General features: G+C 29.5%; 2 protein-coding genes across 4 annotated transcripts; both read left to right on the top strand.

Annotated features, from left to right (window-relative positions):
* Window positions 1-3418: 3418 nt before the first annotated feature.
* On the top strand, window positions 3419-9779 carry LOC145751946 (uncharacterized). The gene is made up of 8 exons (XM_082568107.1): window positions 3419-5299; window positions 5862-5973; window positions 6087-6964; window positions 7177-7313; window positions 7667-7852; window positions 8085-8290; window positions 8502-8642; window positions 8893-9779. Exons 2-8 carry the CDS (start codon window positions 5864-5866, stop codon window positions 9152-9154), a joined length of 1920 nt encoding a protein of 639 aa, XP_082424233.1. The 5' UTR covers window positions 3419-5299; window positions 5862-5863; the 3' UTR covers window positions 9155-9779.
* Window positions 9780-11128: 1349 nt separating this feature from the next.
* Window positions 11129-24826, top strand: LOC145753667 (small G protein signaling modulator 1-like). 3 transcript variants are annotated; one of them, XM_082570087.1, is made up of 28 exons: window positions 11129-11269; window positions 11595-11638; window positions 11718-11793; window positions 13864-14023; window positions 14410-14544; window positions 14663-14730; window positions 14803-14905; window positions 15256-15436; window positions 15807-16006; window positions 16191-16238; window positions 17066-17133; window positions 17312-17475; window positions 17794-17905; window positions 18141-18452; window positions 18809-18938; window positions 19573-19786; window positions 20083-20286; window positions 20604-20684; window positions 20840-20929; window positions 21020-21088; window positions 21642-21784; window positions 22255-22301; window positions 22414-22445; window positions 22526-22690; window positions 22931-23086; window positions 23458-23554; window positions 23667-23837; window positions 24153-24826. In XM_082570087.1, exons 1-28 carry the CDS (start codon window positions 11230-11232, stop codon window positions 24236-24238), a joined length of 3396 nt encoding a protein of 1131 aa, XP_082426213.1. In that variant the 5' UTR covers window positions 11129-11229; the 3' UTR covers window positions 24239-24826. The 3 variants fall into 3 exon arrangements, with proteins under 3 accessions (XP_082426213.1, XP_082426214.1, XP_082426215.1); XM_082570088.1 differs by lacking the exon at window positions 16191-16238; XM_082570089.1 differs by lacking the exon at window positions 18141-18452.
* The last annotated feature ends 130 nt before the right edge of the window (window positions 24827-24956 follow it).

Here is a 24956-nt window from a genome sequence, read left to right as displayed (position 1 = left end):
GTAAGTCTTACACAAGACAGGAAGCTGCGATATCACATCGGGGAAATCCAGTAGCTGTTTCACACTTCTAAAAATTTTAGAATACAAATATTTTTTAAGATCCTTTACAGTTAAAAAGTAGATGTTATTTTCTTCTGACAAAACGAAATGGTTCAATGATTTTATGAGACCAAAAAGAAAGTAGACTATTATTAATTTTAGACCAAAATATATAATATTTCGATTATATTTATAATTAATTAAATATAGACCAAGAGCACAATCAGTCGTACGTTATATCTGCGTCGTAGTGAAATCGATCATGCGCGACTTACTCAAATGCCTTTTTCTTATTTTTGTGACGTCAGTTTAGCGCGCAGGGGCCAGTAACAATTTAACTCAGAGAAGTCGTTTTAAAATTTGCACAACGGTAAAGTTCGTTAACTTTAGGTATTTTAGCAAGGTTTTATCTGTTTGTCTGTGTGTAGGCTATACTGATTGCGTAAAGGACTCTATCAGGACATCTCAATTACAGGTTTTAGTAAACCATGTAAAAAGTGGAAAGCTTGTGAGATAATAACAGGTTTAAATTGCAGCTTTGTGTAAATGTCGGTCACGTTTTCGGTGTATGACTGTTCGCACATGTGTGATTGTGTGCCATTCTCACAGCGGAAAGTTTGTACAGTTGTAACTATATTTAAATGTGGTATTAAACACTACAATGACAGGCTGGTTTTCTAAGTGTAATAAACAGTAGCGCTCTAGCTCAATTAGTGGAAGTCGTGCCCTTATCGTATCTTCATTATATATACTGTGAACGCTATACTACCTGTCTTAGGTAACGTTTTTCGGTGCGCATAGTGTATTTTAACATTTGGATTTACTTTTTAATTAGTTTTACATTTTATTACACTTTACTATACGGTACCTACTGCAATTATATGTTTGCGTTGTACTTAGATCAGTTATAAGCTAACAAATGCGACCTGCTGCTTTCATGATGTATTAATCCCTTTTTTTTCAAAACAACATGGTATTCTTTTTTATTTTATAAAATTGAAATTGGGAACATATGGATAAAGTTAAAGCCTTATTAATGTATATCTTTATGTTTTAATCCAAATTCTAAGTTTTTCTAACTGGTCCCCAAACGCTATTAAATGATTAATAACGTTGACGTTAAATTAAACGGCACATGACTGGTTTTAGCCTTTATTTCTAAAGAATTACGTCTTACTTTGTTCTAAAAAAAGCTGGGTTGAAAATAAACTAACAATAAACATCATACACTTGCTTTTTCATGTTTTAAGTCATGTTTTATTAGAAGAGTATTTTTTTAAATTGATGTGTTATCAGTTCTGTTTTAGCGTGTGGTGTATTGTTTTTTAAGTTTTGTATTCATGTAATAACTTTATATTTTATTAAAACTACAAGTGGGTATGCCTATAAGATTTATGTAATACGTTCATAGTTTAAAGTGTTGCTTTTTTTGTTTACAAAACCGTTTGCGCAATACTTGTCCAATTTTACGCCGAGTTTCTTTATCAGAAAATTGTCTTGTCGGTAAAAATGAACGATGGTATTACACCTGTACAAACACTTTTTATATATTAGTACAGTAGTAATAAAAAAATTAACTAAAGTTTTTTTAGACATTTAGCTTTAACAACATAAAATTTATATTTTAGTCATTTTAATCAAGAATTTATATAATGCATGTAGATGCAGTGGTTTTACTGATCCTAAATATTTCAAGTATTAATATATGAACTGTTATGCAACTAAGGATGCTTTACTTATAAATAAGTACTACTCGTTATTACCGCAGTTAAAATAGTCAAATTAAATTTATTTAGTTAATTTTCTTATCACAGTTGCCTGGTATCAATTTTTCTGTAGGTTTCTATTTATTTTTGCAACTTATGTCAACACTAAAAACAAATAATTGGCTGTGTTTAAACAATTTTATTAACCGAATTTTATACTTACCGAAAAAACGAAAAACAGGACATTTAAAGATGTTGTTTTTAAAAAATTCGTCTAATATATTTCGATAAAAATGTTTTATTACGTTATATAAATAACATTCAGTAAATTAATTTGTCGTAGGATATTGTTTTATTAGTTTTAAGGTAAGTACGATTTCTAATACTTTTTTTTTTCAATTTCTAATACCTTTTTTGTTACAAAGAAGAAATCGATGACCGTTAAAGTGCAATCGACAAATGTCGTAAATAAGGAATGAACGTCACGTGATTACGTCAGCACTTTCCCGTGCCGTTATGACGTCACAATGTATAGGGTTGATTACTTAACACGTGATCACGGTCTGGCCCGCACACTGTATTATCTCATATTTGGTAATAGAAGAACACTGTATTGGCGTGTTTGTGTTTATTAATGTAGAGATCGGTCAATATATTTGTGTAAGAAACAGTCTTTAAATAGAATGTTGTCAGTTTAAGTGGATTGGGTTTTTACAGTTAGTGGTAATGTGAACAGACTAGGCTAACGTACTGTTAGTAGTTTGTTAAACAAGGTATTAGAAAGCGTAAGCTTATTTGTTACCACCTTCTTGGCGGTGTAAATAACAAGGAATTACTTTTCGTATTCGAAAGTGGATAAATATGTGTTTTAACTTAAAAAGGAACTTAACTGAATAATTTAGTCAAATATCGTATTTATTTGAGAGTTTCAAAACGCCATTAAAATTATTTTTGGGCCTATAATAAGCCTGGTTAGCCTATAAACTTACATATACGATGTACACTAAACGCGATAACTCTTGTTAAAATGTATTGCGCAGTTTTTTAAGTGTGTGGTCGATTTTAGATTCGTCTGTATTTACAATGTTACGGTTTCCTTTAGAATTAAAATGGTAAGCTCTTTTACATAGTTGTCATAGTAGATTTTTGACCAAAGCCAATCAATCTAAGTCTAAGTAACGGTAAATTGTGCGAAGTGGTAAGGCAGTACTAAAACATAAAAGGGTCAAACGGGTTTGAATAATAGATTGCGAAGGAAAATAAATCTATATCTGTGCATGCCGTCACCTTAGTGTTTGAGTAGTGATTACTTTCGGCGTGGGCGACGCACCGCACACGAAACGTTGTGTTGTATCGATTATGGATTGATTAATATGTTGTGGTGCAACTGTTTTAACGATTTGGTAATAGTTGCGAAATTTAGAAAAAAAAACATGTTAATATTTATCTTTAAAATTTTGTAAGAATTTTCATTAACCTTCAGTTCTGCTTACTAAATTAGAAGAATGGTTTAATTATCAATAACATAACATTAGTATTTTTAACCTCGTTATCGTATGTTTTTTCGGGTATGTAAGGAATTTGGGTATTTGAAAATATACCGATTTCTATCATAAGCCATACTTGCCTAAAGTTGCGTTTTAAAAATTCCACAGAATTGAGTTTTTAAAGTTGTAATTTAAAAATTAATTAAACAAATTACTCATTAGTGAATTTACTGCGCACATAGTAGGTGTGTTTGTGTTTTTTTTTATATTACATTTGTATTCTAGAAAGTATTATTGATGTCGTCCTGAATTTTTTTCAAAATGGTGTAACTACTTAGCATGCATTATTAATGAACTTGCGTACTCTGCTGGCTGTAATGCGCTGGGTGCTTTGTTTAAATCCAAAATTTACGTATCACACTGATATATTCCTAAACTATATCTACTTGAACTTTCAGGCTAAACTACACATTTTTAATACTTTATTTAAATATAAACTTATGTTAGGCACGCTTCTATTGTGTTTATTTTAATTGTGCTTTGAAGGTTGTAAGCACTTGCTTACAGTCTATTCACATTATTTGGGACTTACAATTTTTTGATTGTGGTATTTCCCAGATAAGTCTTCCTGCTCAATAACATATTTTTTAAATTCTTGGTATTTCTTATTATATACACATTAATCAATTGGAAAAACATTAAAGGAATACTTAGAAATAATAATTTTTATTTTTTTATATATATTTTGTATATACTCTATAGGTTAGTAAACAAAATAATTCTATTAAACCAATGTGTTTACAGCTAAAAAAACGACAAACTTGGGTTTTACCATTGAGTTTACCTTCGAATTGCTGCATTAATAAAGTTTTTTATATAAATATATATTTTCACGCTCGACTTTATAATATTAACGTTTAGGATTTTTACCGTTTTGTTTAAATATTAAATTATTTTTAATTGCTTATATAATAAATCCTATTATTTTAGTATATTTAAAAATATCTTTTTCACAAAACCATATATTAAATAAATTTTATATAACACAGACGTTTAACCAACGCTAGCAGGGCAACTGCGAATGTCATTAACGTTGATTAAAGTAAGATAAAAGTCAGCTTAACATGTCTCATAAAACTAATCGGTAAACGTTTATAAACAACAAATTTTTGCATGTGCGCCAACAATTTTTTTTGAAACTGGGCATAAAAAATCGAAAGGTTGGATTTATTAAACTACTGAGTGTAGTTTTGTTGTTTAGAATTTTTTTATAATATAAAAAAAATGTTAGAAAGTAAATCATTAAATCTGTACTGCAATAAGCACTGTAATTTAGGTTAGTTATATTTTATGTAGTTACTTTGTTTTTAAATTATTTTTATAATAAAAATAAATGAACGAGATCTTCTTAAGTTATTATGCGCCGTTCGTTCTTTTTAAATGCACTTGATCGTTTATGTCTTGCCGTATATTATATTTTTAAGCCTGTCGTGAAATATGACTTATAATACCGGAAATGATGCCCGCATTCACTGCATTGTTTCCTTTGGTTGGTGCAGTTTATTATCACAGCATATTTAGGTCTTAGCTAGTGTCAACGCTTTATTATAAATCAGCATGCTTGGAAACTAAAAACTTAAACACTAACATAGTTCGCTTAATAACTTAAGTTGCAAGTTTTGTAAGTCTGATTAATTAGTAGACTATGCAGAGTTGTATAAATAAAACGACGCTCCAATTAGTAGTTCTTTAACAAAACCAGTTTAATATTTAAATATAGGTATTTTACAAATTATGCTATTTGCAAATGCTAGGAAAAAAATGCTATAATAAGCTACTACATTCTTTATTTTTACTATTGAGTTGCAACGTTTTGTTCACACTATAAATCTTACGCAAAAAGTATAAAATGTGGTAAAACTATATAAAGCGTGTACTCTAAAACTGTTTTTGATGTTTACAGAATTGGGTTGTATGAATCACTAGGCTTAGCTGACTTTGATATTGTTAGACAAGAAATGAAAGGTTAAAAACTAGTTGAACGATAAACTTATCTTACAAAAGCAGGTATGGGCTATTCGACTGTGGTTTTTTATATGTGCTTAAACGTGTTCGTTTGTTTATATCTCTGATATATATATATCAATTTAAAAGGTGATTTATCAAAGTAATAGTTATTTGGATTTTAAGCAACGGGCCTTGCACAATTTTTGAAAAGATTGCAAATTATTGATTAAAATGCATATAATTTCCGGATTATTTATTGATTAAGAAATTGTTTTTCACTTTCTGCCCAAATTGGATAATATTGTAATTGTGCCTATATTTTAACCTTGATTATCGTTTATAGTAATGTACACAATGTTGATGTTAATTACTATAAACAACAAGTTAAAATATAATATATATTTGAGATTGATCAAATATATGCATATATGTATGTCCAATTTATAAGTTTTCAAATAAAAGAAATGCAGTTTATGTGGGCAAACTATATCAAAAATAAAAGGCAATCGTTTAGTATTATTGGGCTAAATTAGGATATTTATTTATTAAGGCCTCTATTTTTTTAATAATATATCAAGGTTTAATAGTAGATCATTTTTGTAACAAGAATTCTGATTTTTAGATATGTCGGAAAGCGATGTTATCCCTGCCCGTAGAAGTAGGCGAGCTGCTAGTCTAACTGCACAAGCTTTATGGAAAATTCAAATCGAAGATGACCAAAAATTTTCGCAAAGGTGAATTACAAAATCTTAGAAATGAATTTACGTCGGTTTTGGTTATAACTTTAGTTTCTAGCTATTAAATTGTCATTTTTATCCAACATTTTTTTTATTAAATTATTTTTTAGACCAATCAAACCTGTATCATCAATTACATGTGAAAAAACTCAACAAATTACTGCACAACCATCTAAACAAACTCAAAAGAGAAACTCGTCGGAAAGCATTTCTAAAGTACCCCCCAAAAAGCTACATTTTGGCTCAAAGGAAATCAAAAAAGAACAAGTTTCATGTGGTGGCCACAAATTTTCTGCTACAAAACCAGTTCAATTTGGAAACCGTTCAAAAAACAGCGGAAAGTTAACAGCGTCGGTTGCCCCGTTGATTAAGTCGGTTCAGCCGAAACCTAAACAAACAAATATCCCTGCTACTCCGAACCACGTCAACCCGATAATACTTTTGCCAGTTTCGCTTCAGCCAAACGACCGTACAGGGTCTGGTGATCTTTCTTTATTGACTTTACGCCCTAACGCAAATTTACTGAGTTGTTTAGGTCTGAATTCCAGTGATAACGCACCCAGCGGATCTGTGCCAAAGGTTGGCGCTTGGGGCCCGTCTAACGTTTGTTTTAATATTAAATCGGACAACGTATATATTCCGGCGACCGTTTCGCACAATAATAAAACCGCAAAAGTTTCAAACGACGTTGTTCAGGTCGAACCGCTCAATTTAAAGATGGGTGAAACTGTCGTTCCAACCACGTCCTTTCAGAGTAAAACACTCGGCGTGGTTAAAATTAAGACTAACGTTGTCCGACCAATGTGCACAAAATATCAACCAAACTCAGTCAGACAAAGTGTGAAGCCAAATATTTTGAGCGACCGTCGAACGAATCCTACTAAAAAAGCCATTTCCTCTAGCCCGCTGTTGTCAGTTATTAACGAAAGGTTGCTTGAGGTTGCCAAAAATAAATCTAAACTAGATGGATCAAAATCGCCTTCTCCTGGTAAGTAGTTGTATTACATATTCTGTAAAGTAATTTTTTATAAAAATTTAAAACCTGATCCAAACTCACCAAAAAATAAAAAAGTCAGGACTAAAAAAGGCTATTTTGTAACTTTTAACTACTTTTAAATAATGGAGTTAAAATTTACTATAAGTATATTGTAAGTATCTTAAAAAGAATTGTTGAATTAAACTTAATAATCTATTTTTAAGATTATGCTTGTTCGTCACCAGAAACTGACGACTTACATCGCACACGAACGCCCTCTTACGGAATTAAACAAATCAAACTTCGACATAAAGCGGTCCCCCCTGTTGGTACTCCTGAATACAAAATGTTTAAAACTAAGGTAGTTGATTGTAATATAGAATTTATTTAAATAAATTATTCTGTTTAAATTTTACAATTTTACAATTTTAAGACATATTTTAATTGTTAGTTAAACTTTTAGTATTATTTAATTTGGCATTAGCCCTTAAATCATATGAACATTTTTGGAAACGACATTTTATCAACATTTAATTTAAATTTTTTTTCTAAAAGAAGGGGTTAATAAAAAATAAGAAAGGGTTAGTAATAAAATGTCCCATTGTCCGTAAATGACGTGCTCAGGTTTTTAGTAAAATGGATTTTGATCGAATGGCAGTATTTTATTATACTACTTAAATGCATTTTACCTCATTTTAATTTTTTTTGTTTAAGGTACAAACGGACCGCAATAGAGTAAATGTAACCCGTCCAAAAATTAAAATTAAACGTCAGGATTCGGACGAAAATCGCCCTTTGACCATACCACAAAGTCCCTCACAGTCTTCTGAGGAAAATTATGACGTTAACAATGGTTGGAAGTGGTCGGGAAAACCGTATACCTCTTTAGTGTTTAGCGTGGTAGGTTTGTTTTAATATTTATTGTTATACAAAGTTAAAGTTTTGATTAAATTTTGTTGTTTTTATTGGTTTAAAATACCTGTCGTTCTATTTAATTAATTTTCTTTTTGCAATCTGTTAACATAAATTCACAACTTTTTTTTTAAAGTTTTTACTATTTTTTTACTTTACAATTAATATAGGCTTGTTGTAGTGGTTTAAATAATTGACTTTACAACATTATATTTAATAGGCAAGGGGTCAATACGTACCCCGTCGTTGTTACCCCTCCATGATTCGCAAAGACCCCGAGGGTGACGACACCGTCGTAGCGGTGCGCGACTGCGTGTTCCTTCTTTCAGGCGAGGACGGGGGATCCCCCTACGTAGCGAAAGTGACGTCACTTTGGGAAAGGGAAAACTCAGAGGAGATGGTTGCGAGTGTGTTGTGGTATTATAGGTAAACATCTATCAATTTTTATTTCTTTTTTGTGTGTGTGTTTTTTTTAAATTGGTGTGCTTTCTTAAGATAGGTATTAAATGCAAATTTACCTAAGATAAATAAAAAGTTTTAAGCAAATTGGTTGGTTTTGTCATTTTTAAGTTAATTTACGTTTTAAGCTATTTTGTAAATCTTTTATCTTTTTTTTTTGCTGTTAATTTCAATGTAGACCAGAGCACACTGAAGATATAAGACAACAAGATGGTACGATTTGTGAAGATGAATTATTCTCGTCCCGACATCAAGACGAAGTCAGTGTAGCATGCGTGGAAGATAGATGTTACGTTTTTAACTATTCTCAATACGCAAGGTATTTACTTGTTTAGCTTGGATGACTGGCATATTACCGAAAATATATTTTTGACCGAAACTATATGCTTAAAAGTGCTGTTTTACAGACACTAAGACATTTTTTATTAACTATGGCTAACCCTTACCGTTCTTTAAAAAAATGCCATTTAATATATGATAAATCTTGACCTAAATTTACCTAAAAAAATGTCTGTTAAATGTTGTTTTTGAAATAAACCTTCAATGATGTTGTCGAAATTTATTTTTAGAGTTCGTGCTAGATTAGCTAAAGATGAAACCTGGGAAATGTATGATGCTCGTCGCATCGTTCCCAGACTTCCCGGAACCGTTAAAAGATCCGGAATCCGACGTACTGTGTCCGGTGAGTCCGCACCGGACCCGGATAATTTATTTTTTAGCCGAAAACTTTACGACGTAAAAGGAAAGCGCGTTTTAAAATATTTACCCCAACCGCAGTCTTTGTATCACGATACGGGTGGAAATCGGCCAACGCTTCTATCGACCTCTTAGCGGGTTAACAGTATTTGAAATTTCGTTATATCAAGTTATAAACTGTGCTGACGTTAAATTACTGAATTGAATTAGTTGTCAGTTTAAGTTTCTACTAAACTCAAGTAACATGTTATACCCAAAAATTATATTGAAAAAAATTTCAAATTTTAAAAGCAAAAAATACTTTTTTTTGAAATTACAATCAGAAAGCAAATTTTTGATCTGTATTAGTATCGTAACTAAGTTTTTATTTCTATATTGCAAACTCGTTGAGGTTTTGCAGTATCTGCATCATTTTTTTTGAAATGTTTTTATATTTATCATCGCTGTGACTTCCATAACAGTTCATTGTGCTTCTTTTTTTGACTTTTTATTATTTACTTAAAGATTTTATAATAAGCAAAAACTTGAAGGGTATATTCCGTAGTACCAATACTTTAATAGGATTTTATCTTCTTAAAATTACGATTATTATGATCTAATTTCTTCACAAAATTTAACGTTTTTTTTTATACCGTTAAGAATTGCTAAATTTTATGAAATTGTTAATTTGTAGTTTTTATTTTTTACAGTTTCATCAAAAAAATGATTTTATCTTTTTAAATTTATACGATATATATGTGATTGTTTTTTTAAGCGTACTATATACTTACAATTTGGATACTTTTTAAGTTTTTATGCTTTAATATAATCATGAATGAGAAAAGTAGTTCTGTTATTGCAAAACACTTAGGTTTTTGGTATAGGTGTTCGATCTGCTTGTAATTTAGCCTATTTTTAGGTGGCGTTATAACCGTGTTTAAAATTTTATTTACCTTGTTCAACTGTTTATTAAAACAAGGCTATGTGCTTAAGTTAGAAAATACCTAAATGTAGGCTTACCATAAACGCGTGGGCTAATGAAGGCTCGCCTTTTACGGCTCACCACAAAAGCCAAACTACCTTACTTTGCTGTTATTACCATTAAAAGACGTAGTAGATGCAGCAACATACTTAAATTAAGCAGTAAAAATAATAAATAAAATAAAAAACAATCGCCCATAAACAATAGAAACGCGGTGTATCTCATTGCATTAAAGTCAGTGCTAAATACGAAACACAGTCAACAAATTGAGTACTTACTTTTTTTTAATTCATTTTAAATTCAATGTTTAATGAAAGATACAAAATACGTTACAACTTAACTGCATAAGAAGATTTTTTTACATAGGTTTATTTCATGTTCATGCTTTTATTGTATATTATTGGTACAAGCAATTAAAAAAAATGCGTGTAGTATATAAATATTATGGCAGCACTGTAAATTCTGGTCGGCTGTTTTTTTCTCGCTGTAAATTTACGTAAGAAAGTCTGGCACGGTAGTGCATAACTTGAATATTGACTAGAAGACTAGTCTTTAGCTTGACTTGAGCTCCCTTTAATTTTTATTTCCTACAAAGATACCCTTAGGTTAAAATAGGGCTATGAAATCTTAAGCAGAAAGTAAAGAAATAGTAATCTGAAAGTACATCCGTCTGTCTGTTGTTATATAAGGCTGGTATATAAGGGTTAGTTGTTGGTGGTTAAGGTTAGCATAGAAGTTGTAACTATAATTTTAACCCATTTGGATCTCTATATTAGCGTCGTCCGCCGGTTGAAACGAGTAGTACTAAAATGGATGCAAAAAGAAGTTTAGGGTAAGGTTATAAAAATTCCACTTATTCTGCATTTTATAAACTTGTCGGACGACGCTAATAAAGCCCCGTTAAGTTTGTTTGTATTAACTGTTAGTCTATAGGCTATGCTATATTCTGTTTTTTTCAATGCTTTTTGTTTTTTAAAGCATTTTGTTTGGTTATTTATGACTGTGGCACAAAATGTATATTTGTCATTGCAAGAAATGTAGGTATATAAACTGTTAGTTATATCTCACAAGGTAGTATACTGTGCATTTAATATGTTGTGTTAATTTAACTGTTTTAAAATTTATGTGTTTATTAATAGTGCCATTAATCGTCGAGTTAAGATATGTGTTTGTAAAATTTAAAACAAGGTCAGGTAAACCAAAACCCAATGTTAATACTATTAGTGGGTTTTGATCAAGCTTAACAAATATGGGGATTAAAAATCGCATCGACTTAACTAAATTGGATGGTAAGTTGTATAATATATCTGTAGAACAAATCTTTTTATGTAGTATGGTAATTTTAAATTATTTTCTATTCAAAACATTTTCTATTCAAAAATTTATTGTTATCCAAACATCGGTTATATTAAAACAATATTTAATGTCACTTAGTTTTTGTTTAAAAAATCTAGAAAATTTATTTTACTTTGAAATAATTTTTATTAATTTATGTTTAAAGTAATTGGTAATGTCAGAAGTCAAAATTCTAGAAAATTTACTTTATATATATATACTAACCAAGAGTAGATATTGACTATGTTTTAATTATTTTATATTAATTTTGTTTTACAGACCAAATGCGACATGAAGAATTACTTAGCCAGTTAAAAATACAGGTAGTAAAATAATTGTTAAATGTTTTATATTCTTCAAGGAATATTTTAACAAATACAGAATATAATAATTATTTTACAGATTAAAGCTTTAATGGAGGAAAGTGTAACCAAAAAGTTTGTACATGAAGAAAGTGCAATGGTTTTAAGGTTGTGCGGTAAGTTGTTTAATGTAAACAACATACAAAAATTTTAACTATTAAACATTGTGTTTTTTGTTTATAATTTTTTCAGGTAGATAATATATATGTTGTAGGGTTGATTTTATCTTTTAAATTTTTGATAAAATATTACAAAAAATATTATTAATGTTTGTTTATCAATGAAATTATAATATTAAATATTTGACAATTATCACACAAAAGCAGTTTGCTTTTGTTGATCCAGTACATAATATTTTTAACATGACAATATTATGCCATTACATGTATTTTAAAACTCACAACTAACATTTGTCTAAAATAATTTATCCAGGAATTAAAAATGGGAGTTTTTTATTTTATAGGCTTTTAAATTGGACATACATATATATCATATACTAGGCTCTATTATTTATAAAAAAAGGTGTTCAAAAAAATTTTTTTTTTTTATTTTATTGGTTAAAAATGGTCCACTCTCTTTTAAGATTTGCTGTTTTACCAAAAATAAAAATATTATTGTTATTTACCCAAATAGTTTGTATTTTTGTAAGTTTTTAAAAAAGGGCAATGTTTGTTGTTTTTTATTACTAATAAGAAAAAACAATGTCACAGTTGGTATTCTTTTGTTTTAAAATATTTTACTTCTTTTGTTAAATGAGATTTATAACATATAGTAAGCATTGCCCCCTATGATGTAAATCACCAATTTTAAAATACAAATGCATAATGCAGTGTTGTTAGGACTTTTTTTTTCATGTGGGTATTCTACCATACATAATGTGATGTTTGTCACTGAGCACACCATGGCCACTTCCTTTTTTAGAATCTGTTTTGTTTTTACATTTGATTAATTGTTAAACTGAATTGAATTGACAGCTTTGATATATAATAGAGCTTTGTGGACAATATATATATATATATAGAATATATAACATTATGTATATAAAAAGAACATATCAATTTATGTTCCAGTGTATGTATAATTTAAAGGTTTATTAAATAACAAAAAACCGCCGTGATTCAAGTTTTAACCATAGTAAAACAATCAAAATGCATCCCACAAGATGGACATTAATAAGATTAAAAAAGACCTATGTTAAATTTTTTTTTTCAAATATATTATTTTCAAAATAATATTTTAATCACAATGCAAATGTGTTGGAAAATAAGCCCAAACAACAATATCTTATGTCATATTATATCATTTAATTTAAGGTTTATAAATTAATTATTTAGCTTTTTATTATAGTATTAAATACTATAATTACTTTAAAAATTGATGAAGTGACTAGGTCATTTCAAACCAGGTTTCTAGACTAAAATATAATTGCGCTGTAGGCTTTCTCTTAACCAGGTTATTGATTTGATTTCGGTAAATAATTGATTTTGTCAATTTTTTCATTATTCTATAAATTTTTTAAATTGCGGAACGATGAATAATGTATAATCATATAAAGCCGAATTTGAAGGTCATTTCATTTTATTTTAAATGCAAACTACGACAACGCTATGTGTAATATTGTATTGTGGTACACTAATTGGTTTAATTAGTTGCCAGGCAAAATCAATCGCCATCCCAACGTTAATTAGAAGTTGTCATAAGCCCACGTATTATATTAAAAACAATATTATGATCATAATGAACTAATTATTTTTTTAATGTGCTAATTTGCAAAAAATATTGACATTTTATTTTTCATGAAACTTTTATTAAATGCACAAAAATTGTGCATTTTTTTATAAAAAATGTCAAAATTGAACTGTTTTTGTCTTTTAATGACCTTTACTTTTTTAAAATTAACATTTTTGCTTGTAATAAACTTATACAATAACGGCAAAAAGGTTTTGTAAGACTATTAACGGTATTAACGAAACACTTTTCTATCACCGAAAGCTATTTTCTAAAAACACTATGTTACTATCAATTATACATTTTCTTTATCTGCTTTTGGGAAATGTCTCTTAATTTGTTAAACTATGTTGACCTTAGTTTCGGTAAAATTTTGTTTTTAAACTTTTGGTTAAAATGTTGTTTTCAAAACCGACAGTACACGTAAGTTAAATGTTAATCATTGTCATGTTTAATAGGAACAATTCAGCAATGTATATTAGATGGGTTGAGAAGAAGGACCGCGGGTTTCTTAAAAAATAACAAGATAGCAAGTCTTTATATTAAAGTCGGAAAAACGATTCCAGCAGTTAATGAACTTGTTGCTAAAATTGAAGAAATTGAATCGAATAATGTCAAGTAAGATCAATTCATAAAAAAATAAAGTGTTTATAAATCGGCCTTTAAAAAAATGCATTTTTTGTGTAAAACTATTCTTGAAATGGAAAGAACAACGTCACAACCTAAACACAGGGTAACATTTGTTACCTCGAACAGGACTCGATTAGTCTTTGACAGTTCTAAATATTATTAAGCATGTTGCTATTTAGTAATTTGCTGATTGGTTTGGGGTTCAGAATTTTTTTATCCCTTTTTAGCGCTTTTTTTTAAAGACGTTACAACCTGATATCAGTGGAAATCAAACCAATGACCTCATGTTGTAAAACCAAGTGTTTTAACCATTACACTACACCTTTTAAAAATATATAATCTATTCTAACTTTTGCATTTTTTTTAAATTTAAGAAGCGGAGATAATGGTTTAATACAAAATGGATCAAACAGCAATGGTGTAAACCAAATGAAATATTTGTGGGTGAGGGTCGCTCTAACATCAAAACTTCTCGACCGAATTATTGAACATCTCGTAAAAAATAACAGGTAGGAAGTTATAGAAGAACATTAAGGTTATGCAGTTTAACTGTTTTAGTTTTTTGAGTGTATAAAATAAACACAAGCATTTTAACTTTAAATTACCATGTTATTTTTATTATTTTAGTAAATATTACGAGAAATCTTCAATTATGTCTAACCCTGTTTGTGGAACAGTGCTTTCATCTTTGCTGGGTAGGTTTATGTTAAGACTGAATTTTTTTTCATTACAATAGGCCTTCTTATGATTGTAAATTATGATTTTAGTTGGTCCTTGTGCTTTGGATTTCACCAAAATAAAGACGCACGATCATTATTGGTCAGATCCACCCGCCGGAGAGTTGCTACAACGTCATAAACTTAACACAGTGTAAACCGACTTTTAAATTTTTATTTCAATAAGTTCTTATATATATATATCTAATATTTTTATTTAATATTATGGTGAAGTGGTTAAAACACTTCATTTTACAAAATGAAGTCCTTGCTTCAATCCCCACTGCTTTCATGTTCTTTGAAACTGCCAAAGACAACTTAAGGCTTGGTTTTCCACATCGAGGATAAAAATATAAAAAAAAATTTAAATAATTTTATAAAAATGCATTGTTTTTTAAGCATACACTTTAAAACTAAATTTTTAAATATTTTAATAAAAATTGTTAACGTCTTTGGTAAGATCGATCAAAGCGTTTTTTATAATCTGTTTTATATTAACATTAGTTCAAGAAATTCTCCGCAATCCCCTGGTAAGCGTCCTCCTCTTTCGTTTGGAACTGCTCGCCACCAATCATCCAGTGAAGCGATTGAGAGAAGCGCCTCTTTTCGAGATTACGTTGAATCTCTTCATCAAAATAATAAGATTCCGTTATTGTACGGAAAAAATAACGTCGTTGTTCAACCGGTAACGTACACCGTTTGTATTGCTATATCGCTCAAAACCACTTTACCAAATAAACATTCGACCGAAAACGGCATTTTAGCGAATGCGACATTTATTATTATCCCCAACCTACTCTTACCCCTTTTTAAAAAATTTTCATTAATTTAAAAAAAAATTTTACCCATATTTTAGTAAAAGGTTGTTTAATGTGTGTTTTGAAAAAGTCATATTCGTCCAAATGTTTTTCGGCAATATAAGCGGATACCTTAACCTATTAGGAGTATTGTTCCTATTTATCTGTATTTATTTAAAAAAAAGTAAGCAATGAATAATGTTAGAAAAATCTTAGGCAAATACTCTACTTTAATTTGTGGACATACAATATTTTCAGCAAGAGGATATAGGCCCAATACCAGGATATCTCTCTCTGCATCAGCAAGTTAATTGTTTGATTATCAAGTGGACGCCTAACCAGTTAATGGATGGAAACGATGGATTAAAAACTGCTAGTATCGACGAAAATGGCGAAGTTGACTTAAATAACGCAAGCCTTGAAAAGCAAAATAGTTTGGAAGAGGTTCCTCGAAAAGGGTAAGTTATTCAAATTTGTATATTTTCTCTGTGGTTGCTATGTTTATTGTATGTTACAATTATAATTTGTGGTGTTGGTATTCCGTAATTTTTACACTTACAGTTGATTAAATGAGCTGATTAATCAAGATAACAAATCAATGCATGTTGTTTGTGTGTAGTTTTAATGTTGTTCTTTTATTAGCAACGGAAAATTTGCCTTGCGTCGTGTTTCAAGACCAAAAAGTTCCAGGTAATTGGACTTTTTTATTAATGTTTTCAATTTTTTGTGGTGTTTATTTGTATTGCATAATTATTTGATGTGGATAGACCAACTTTACAGCCCAACATGGGATTTTCATTACTTCGACTTAGTATCGAGTTATTAGTTTTTTTTATAAAATTGTATTGTCTAAAAATATACTTGCCTGTTTTTATTTCGTCTTATCAGTACTGCTTATTACTTAAATATTCTAAAACATAACATCTGCGGGGATCGATCTCAGGACCTCACGTAGTAACGCTATGTATTTTACCACACCACGTACCCGGTTAAATGTTCTAAGACAATGATGTTAAAAAAAGGAGATAAAAGTAGGCCACATATAAAATACTTAATATTAACATTTAAAAAAGGTAACACTTTTCGATTTATTTAATAACTGGGGTTTTAACGAAATCGACGAACTTTTAATCACATGAACATACACGTTTTTACTATCTTAATTGCTAAATGTTAAAAATTCGATCTAACACTACATTTAAAAGAAATTCCTTTGGTGTTTTAATAATGTATTTTGAATTATGGAAATGAATTATTCAGTTAAGCTGATTAGACGGTGCAACCAAAACCGCTATCGAATTCACACGTCGATAATTTTATTCTACCTCGTGTTTCTTTTATGTGCTGAATGCTGGAATTTTAGAATCAAATAATCGATATTTCGGATATTCAGTATTTTATAACATCTGCTATTCACCTAAATTGTTCTATCACAACCCGTTTTGCATTGTTTCTACTTGGGTTAATTTTTTTTTTATGTGATATTAAGGTTTGTAAAATTTGTTTTATTGTTACAGATCTTACTGGGAATTTGCTATTTCTGTTGATATAAGTGACATTGTTTATCTGCATTGCCATCAGCATGGTAAATTATATTTATAGCGATATCACTTCAACAATTTGATTTTTTGTTTACAATACAAAAAAGTATCATGAATCATGGCTTTGTTAAAATTTCAAATTTATCCAGACGAAAAACTTAAAATTATTGCCGTTTAAATGGCTTTAAATTCTTCATTTTATTTTTCTAAATATGTTTTTAGCTGATAAAGGTGGCACCTTAGTGTTGGTGGGTCAAGACGGAGTACAATGGCCCCCAATTCGATTCCCCAAAGGGGGTCACCTGCTCACTTTTCTATCTTGTCTGGAAACTGGGTTGTTGCCTCACGGGAGCTTAGATCCACCATTGTGGCCACAAAAAGGAAAGGTTGGTGCAAAAAAATAATATTAAGTGAGGTAGTGTGGTATACCTGTCATGGCAATGGACTTTGAGTCAGAATGTTTTAGACTCAAGCCGCACCAATGCTACACTATTTGCGCTTGAGTCTGGAGTTCATGAATAGCTAAAACACGTCACAACAGCACAATTTTTTAAATAAAAAAACTATCAACTGCAAATAAATTTCGTATTTTTAAGCTCTATAAATAAATATTTTTAAAAACCAAATTTTATTTTTAAATTTTTTTTTAGCCTTTTAAGACAAACGATATTTTTAACACTTTATAATATAACTTGTGTTTATAGGGAAAAGTATTTCCTAAATTGCGAAAAAAATCAAGTCATCGATCTAGCTCAAGCAGCTCAGAAGAACCCACAGATTTCGTATTTCGAGTTAACACGTCATCAGATACCAGTTGTAAGTCTTAAGCAGCAATGCCTTTATTGTAGTTTATGTTATTCTGAATGTTTTTAATTGTAAAGGCATGTTAATGTTAGTAGTTTAAAATCATCACACTATTTAATCAGATTGAAAAATATTTTTTCATTTTTTATTCACTTGATATTTTATTAGGTTTGGTAAATTGATACAAAAAATAGTGCCATCACTTTTATGTTGATTTTGCGTGCTTACTGTGTTTGCATGTGTGTAGACATCGCGCCCTCTAACGAGCGAAAATTTTCGTTCGATCTCATGCAGTCTTTTCTCACATTTCCCCAAATCATGAGAAATGAAGACCCGGTAGCTAGCGTAGCGGGTCGCAAAAATAATGTTGCACCCAGCTCAATGATGCCAAGAACGGTTGTGATACACGGGGAAAACTCATCCACTCTGCCTGCAAATGGGAGCCATCACTTTGTACAAGGTCCCTGCACTTGCAGGAGATGCAAAAGACTTGCCCGCCGCAGACGACATCGGCAGAGGTCACGTGAGGGGGTTACGCCTCCAGTGGTAACCCAACCAGGTGTTTTTGCATGCGTGTGAGTTTTGTATTTTTGTTTTGCGCAACCCGTAATTTTGCTTGCTTTTTTTCTGGAATTTTATTTTGCAAGTAATTTTATTATAACCTTTTTTATAGATATATTTGCATATTAATTTCTGTTTTAAACAAGTATTGCTTAGAGTGAGTTTGTAATATTAAATTAATTTAAATGTCGATTGTTAATTTTTTTAACAAATATTGTTTTAAATAAAAACTATTAATAAAAAATAGTTTTTATTTATCAAACAATAATTTATCTAAAAAAATTCTATATTACATTATTTTATTATTTTATGTATACAAAATCTTAATTTTAAATGTTTTTTATTATTGTACAGGTACTCTAGATTCATCAGATTGTTATGTTCCAAATTTAGATATGTATACTTACGATCAAAACCAGCCTCGCCATTATAACGAGCAAGGTGCTGCAAATGGAGAAAGTTTTTCAGAAACTTCATATGCTGGGTACGTTGTTACTTTAAATGAAGTTTAGTAAAATTAAGTATGAGAGATATTTTTTTGTGGTGGTTAAACGCCCGACCAACGGAATGCATTTTTTTTATTTGGCAATTTACCATAAGTCGCTTGTTGTAAAATAGTCGGATCTATTTCTGCCTTATATTCGAAACACTTTTCTTGATATACATTTGAACAAAAAGGCAATTTTAACTGACAATGACACAGTTTTTGTAAACTCAACTTACTCTAGCCCTGCTCTAGAAAATTCCATTTAATTCTAAAAAAATATCGACCTAAATTTCGGTAAAATGCTGTTTTCGAAATTTTAGTTTTCGGTCAAATCATTTTTGGTTAACTACTTGTCACAACAATTATTTTTCCGTTTACAACAAACTGAATTTTCGGTTTATTTAACATGGTCATTATAACTAATTTCTATACATAAAACACAATCAAGATTATCGCCAGTTTGATAAAAACTAAATACAATTTAGTAGTGTGGTATACATATCATGAAATCAGATTACGAGCCGAGATTGAGTTCAAGCCGCAGTTTAATTTTTTTTTCCAAAATATTTAAATCTATTACTCTAGTGTGTATAAAAAAATGAATAAATTGTAATTTTTTTTTAATTTTTAGGTCGTCTATCAAGGTTTTATGTGATACTATGCGTCGCCAAATTATATCACGTGCGTTTTACGGTTGGCTGGCTCACTGTCGCCATCTAGCGACTGTAAGAACTCATTTATCTGCACTGGTTAATTACGATGTTGTGCTCGTGGATAATAACAATGAAGATGCTAGTATTGGAGTAAATGAAACAACATGGGACGATTTAAGAGATAACGGCAAGGTTAATCGACTTCTTTTTTTATTCATTTTAAAATAAAAAAAAACGTTGTTTTTAGTATATATAACTTATATGTAATGGAGCTTAGTGAGCGTGTTTAATTTATATACCTACGAAATAAATAAAACTGCCGTTTGTGGTGCGCGGGTATATTATCGCTGGCAAATATTAGTTGCAATAATTAAAATGCCGACTTTAGGGCGGGCTATGGACTAGTAAAAGTAAGTAATATGTCAAATTAATTTAACAGCAAAGCAATCACACGAAATCAATATATTTAATTTATTTGTTAATCTTAGCTAACTAGTCGCAGCGAGCTGATGCGTTATGTTTATTATGGTGGTGTCGCTCATTTGCTGCGCCCCCAAGTGTGGCTCTATTTGTTGGGTCACCACCCTGACTCCAGCACGGAAAATGAAAGGAATTCTATCGATGAACAAAATAAAAACATTTATGTTAACATTGTAAAAAAATGGACCGAAGTGGAACGGATTATCAAGGAGGTAAAAAAGTTTTTAATTTTTATATTAAGATAAAGTATACAAAAAAAATTTTAAGTCTATAATTAAGTTCACTTTTCTTTTTTGTGATATATCGGTCATAGCATCGGTCTACGAGGCGTCGGTCATATCGGTCATGGCATCGGTCTACGAGAAAATGTTTCGGGTTCGAGTCGCACTAATACCACTACTATTCGCCCTTAACCACGGCGCTTACGAATAGTTTAACCCACGTCGCAACAGCACTTCTTTTTTTATAAAAAATTTAACAACCCATCTTTTTACAGTGATAAGAAAAAAATGTTTTATTTTGTTTGTAGCGAGAGAATGTGATGTTACACGATTCATCAAAACCTTCAAGTATTTCATCAGGATCTACGTCAGGGCACAGCGACGTTATTGTAAGTTATTGTGACGTCATAAAATTAACCAAGCATAAAAACAAATTGTTTAATTTAAAAAAATGTAAAATAAATATCACTTTGAAATTAATCGCTGCAGCGACATTTCAGCATCAGTTTAAAAATAAATAAAATAAAAAAATAAATATTTTTAGCCACCTTCAATTTTGAGGAAACAATCTTCGGCTTCAAGCGACGTTTTTGCGGATGTTGCAAACTCCACCCCGAGTCGCGAAAAATTCCAGGTAACAATGTTGATTCTTTAAGATTGACAAAAACATGATTCTTGTAAAATAAAGATTTTTTTATTTTATTACGTTTTCACATTTTTTCAGGATAAATTCGAAGTTATTGACGAGGCGAAAAAATCGACAAAACGACCTGAAGTTAGATTTAATAGAAAAGTAAGTAAAATATTAAACAAATATTTCTTTAATTGATACCGGCGGACTTCACAGCCTTAACATAGAGTAGCATTTGTTACCCTGGCCCAATATTAAGTTGTCTTCGTAAGTTTTTTAATAATTAGGGAATATTCTCAGATGATTAATCCGTCGATTTATTTTATAAGTTTAGTATATCATTTTACTTACACTTCAAAATAAAAGCAGTGGGGAAAAAAACTAAAGATCTTATGTAGTAAAGCTAAGTGTTCTTACTACTACATTATGCCACCAGTTTATATAACAAAAAAATAATAAAGTTATTATTGTAATTTTATTAATTATCTGTTAACAAACTAAACATAATTATTCTTAATTTTACATTTCTAATCACATTTGTTACAGAAAAGTAGCGGTAATTATTAAAAAATTATTTTAATAATAAATGGGTTAATTGTTTATAAACTAATGATTGTAGTTTTCTGTTAGAAATATTAGATTTATATTTGTTTCCACTAATTTCACAAAAACTAAAAATAGTTGTTTTTATTATATGAAAATTTTTTTTTTAAAGTCGGACATTTCGGATGGAAGTCACGTTCCTTACTCTTCTATCAGCTCTATGACGTCACTGGAAGGTGGAACCACGTGGTCACTAAAAAGTTTTAGCCTGGACGAACTTCCGGAAGATGAGATCCTCAAAGGCGAATCTCGAAAGTAAATAAACGACTATTTTCTTACTTAATGTTAATTCGTTACATAAAATATATATTTGGTGATACATTTTTATTTAAAGTGTGTGTTGTTAAACATGTTATGAGCTATCTGTTAACGCAGGGCTTCATGCAAATAGTGTATTTGTGCGTCTCAAACCCAAAACCCTTTGGCTCCTAGTCTTTAATACTATTATCTATGCATTTTTAGTAGACGATATACTTGTGTATATATTATTATTATTATATCTTATTTAAATATATATATATAATCTGAATGCTTTCAATGTCAAAAACACTGCCGTTTGTGGTGAGCAGGTAAATTATTGTTGGCGAATGTTAGTTACAAGTTGCGAACTACGACAAATAAAATGCAAAGCATTGAATAAGAAATCGAATTGTTTTTGAGCAATGTCAACAAAGATATTTGAACAAATGTTTAATATCGTGTAATAATTTATATTTTCTTTGTAGTGACCATTTAACAAATACCAGCGAGACGAACTCTGATAGCGCAAAAGGTTAGTCGAAATTTTTTTTTTAAATTTTGTTATAAATTTTCTATTTAAAAAGTAAATTTAAAACATTTGTAAAAATAAAAAATATTTTTTAAAGCGAATTTTTTTTATTCAGATTCTTTAAATAATGACGAGCCAACTTACACGGTAAATATAAATTATTTGTTACAACTTATTAAAATAATATGTAACTATATAAGTGTGAACATGTAAAATTAAACTTTTAGGAGGAATTTTTGGATTCGTTTTCGCTTAATTTGCACCGAATAGAGAAGGATGTTCACAGATGTGATAGAACTCATTGGTATTTTTCCCAGGACGGGAACCTGGAGAAACTAAGGAATGTCATGTGTAGTTTTGTGTGGGAAAACATAGATGTCGGATACATGCAGGTTTGTATATACTTATATTACTGAAAAATGTTTGACCGAATATACAGTTTAACCGAAAATCAAATTTTAAAAACGTCAAAGTTAAAGTCAAAATTTTGTTAAAATTTAAAGGGCATTTTTTATTGTCGAGCAAATGTCTGTTTATTAATATAGTTTTCGGTTGTATGGCGTTAATCTTATTTGTTATCTTTTTAAAATAATTATTTTATGGTTTTATATTGAAATTTTTTTAATATTAAGGGTATGTGTGATCTTGCCGCCCCCTTGCTTATAGTTTTAGACGACGAAGCATTGGTTTTTAGTTGCTTTAAACTTTTAATGGTTCGCATGGGGAAAAACTTTCCAAATGGTGGCGCTATGGACTCGCATTTTGCGAACATGAGGTCCCTAATACAGGTATCACACTATTTGATTTTTAAAGTATTTTTTTTACTTATAAGTTTGGCTAAACATTTTTGTTTATAGATTTACTAAAATCCCAAGCCGAAGTAATTTTAGTTATTTTCTTTAAATAAATGTTTTTATATAATAACTCTGGGTTTGGTGACCATGCTAAAACATACCTAAAATATTTATGTTAACTTTAATACATTTTTCATGTTTTAAATCGTTAAATTAGTTTTGTCCTTTTTTCCGTCGCGTTAGTGTAATATCTATTGTATATTTTTCTTTAATGAGCGTAAAAACTGAAATAAAAAGGAAAAAAAACAACAAAATATTGTAGATCACTAATCCAAAGATAATTTTTTTATTTTTTTTATTTGAAGATAATGGATTCAGAATTGTTTGAACATATGCACAAGAATGGAGATTACACTCACTTCTACTTTTGTTATCGTTGGTTTTTGCTTGATTTTAAAAGGGGTAAAAATGTTTATAATTTTTGCCGCAATATTTTTTTTATTTCTTAAATTTTTTTTCATTAAAAAGGTTAAAATTTTTGTTGTTGTAAATTTGTTGTTTTTATTATTTTTAGAATTATCTTATGATGACGATGTTTTCATGGTTTGGGAGAAGATCTGGAGCGCGTTCTATTGCTCCTCCCAATATTTTTTCCTCTTCTTTGCTCTCGCCATGCTTAAAACATATCGTGATGTCATTCTGGAAAACGACATGGATTTTACTGATATTATTAAATTTTTTAACGGTAGGCATGCAGACTTAAGGTCGAAATTGCTAAATGATTCATTGAAATAAATTAATAAATTGCCGGCAATACATTCTTTAGTTTTATTGTCTTAATACGGTCAACTTGCAAGAAAATTATGTTTGTGATTTTTTACATACACCACAAGCAGCGTTTTTTTTTTAAAGCCTGTTATTTAAACAGATATATGGAACTATTTTGGAGAAAATATTTTTTATATTAGCCAACACTTTTTCTTTAGTTCCGCGTGCAAAAAATATATTTGCACAACGTACAAATTTTTGACGTTTATTTAAAATAAATTTGTATTTTCAGAAATGGCCGAAAAACATGACGCAAAAAAATTGGTCGAACTTGCACAAAAATTAGTGGCCGACGTTCAACAAATGATTCACAAGTAATATTAAAAAGTGTTTGACGTTTTGAGAGATTTATATAAAAGTGGATTTTTATTACACATTACCACTATAAATTCACTTATTTGGTTTTCTATCATCGACATTTAATAGATTTATTTATTTTAAATCTTTATCAGCTAGAAGTTAATGATATTTACACGTTTTGTAATTTGTTTTCTTTATTGCTGTATTTTTAAGATCCATTACACTTTAAACTGTTTGCTAAATTACCGACGGGTTTTGGTTATAGATATACACATTCTATTTATTAATGCACGGGTACTATTATGTTGAATCTTAAAAACTTTTAATTTTTGTAAATAAACGCTATGATATAATATTTTTATTGTCTTTTGTTAAAATTTTTTAAAGATTTTAATTTGTCTTTAAAAATTGATGTATTTTTTTATATATTTTTCTTCTTTATTGAACTAACTTTTTATAAAAATATCGTAAATAGTTAAAACTGTTTTTTTAGCAGGTGTGCAATATGTATTTTAAAAATAAAATTCTTCAATTAAAACGTTTTTGTAAAAAAATTATTATATTTTGTTAAACTGTTACAAAACTGTGTAAAACTTAACTCTTTTTCCGAATATATTTTTATTTTTTTTTATTATTTTTACACAGATTTTCTGCTAACTAGTTGTCGTTTATGTAATTTGATGTTTGTTGTTTGCTAAATATTTAACTTAAAAATAAATGTGAAGTTTATCAAATT

Source organism: Corella eumyota, chromosome 5 (assembly GCF_963082875.1).
Source record: "Corella eumyota chromosome 5, kaCorEumy4.1, whole genome shotgun sequence".
Taxonomy (NCBI): Eukaryota; Metazoa; Chordata; class Ascidiacea; order Phlebobranchia; family Corellidae; genus Corella; species Corella eumyota.
Note: the sequence above shows the minus strand (reverse complement) of the source record. Positions and strands in the feature narration are given on the sequence as shown.

Bases quoted from the DNA above. Each gene is read 5' to 3' on its own strand.
- LOC145753667 (XM_082570087.1), top strand. From the start codon at position 11,230: ATGGGGATTAAAAATCGCATCGACTTAACTAAATTGGATG. The intron at 20,287-20,603 runs GTAAAAAAGTTT...TTTTGTTTGTAG, and splicing joins TGGAACGGATTATCAAGGAG to CGAGAGAATGTGATGTTACA. The intron at 23,087-23,457 runs GTATCACACTAT...TTTTATTTGAAG, and splicing joins ACATGAGGTCCCTAATACAG to ATAATGGATTCAGAATTGTT.
- LOC145751946 (XM_082568107.1), top strand. From the start codon at position 5,864: ATGTCGGAAAGCGATGTTATCCCTGCCCGTAGAAGTAGGCGAGCTGCT. The intron at 6,965-7,176 runs GTAAGTAGTTGT...TCTATTTTTAAG, and splicing joins ATCAAAATCGCCTTCTCCTG to ATTATGCTTGTTCGTCACCA. The intron at 7,853-8,084 runs GTAGGTTTGTTT...TATATTTAATAG, and splicing joins CCTCTTTAGTGTTTAGCGTG to GCAAGGGGTCAATACGTACC.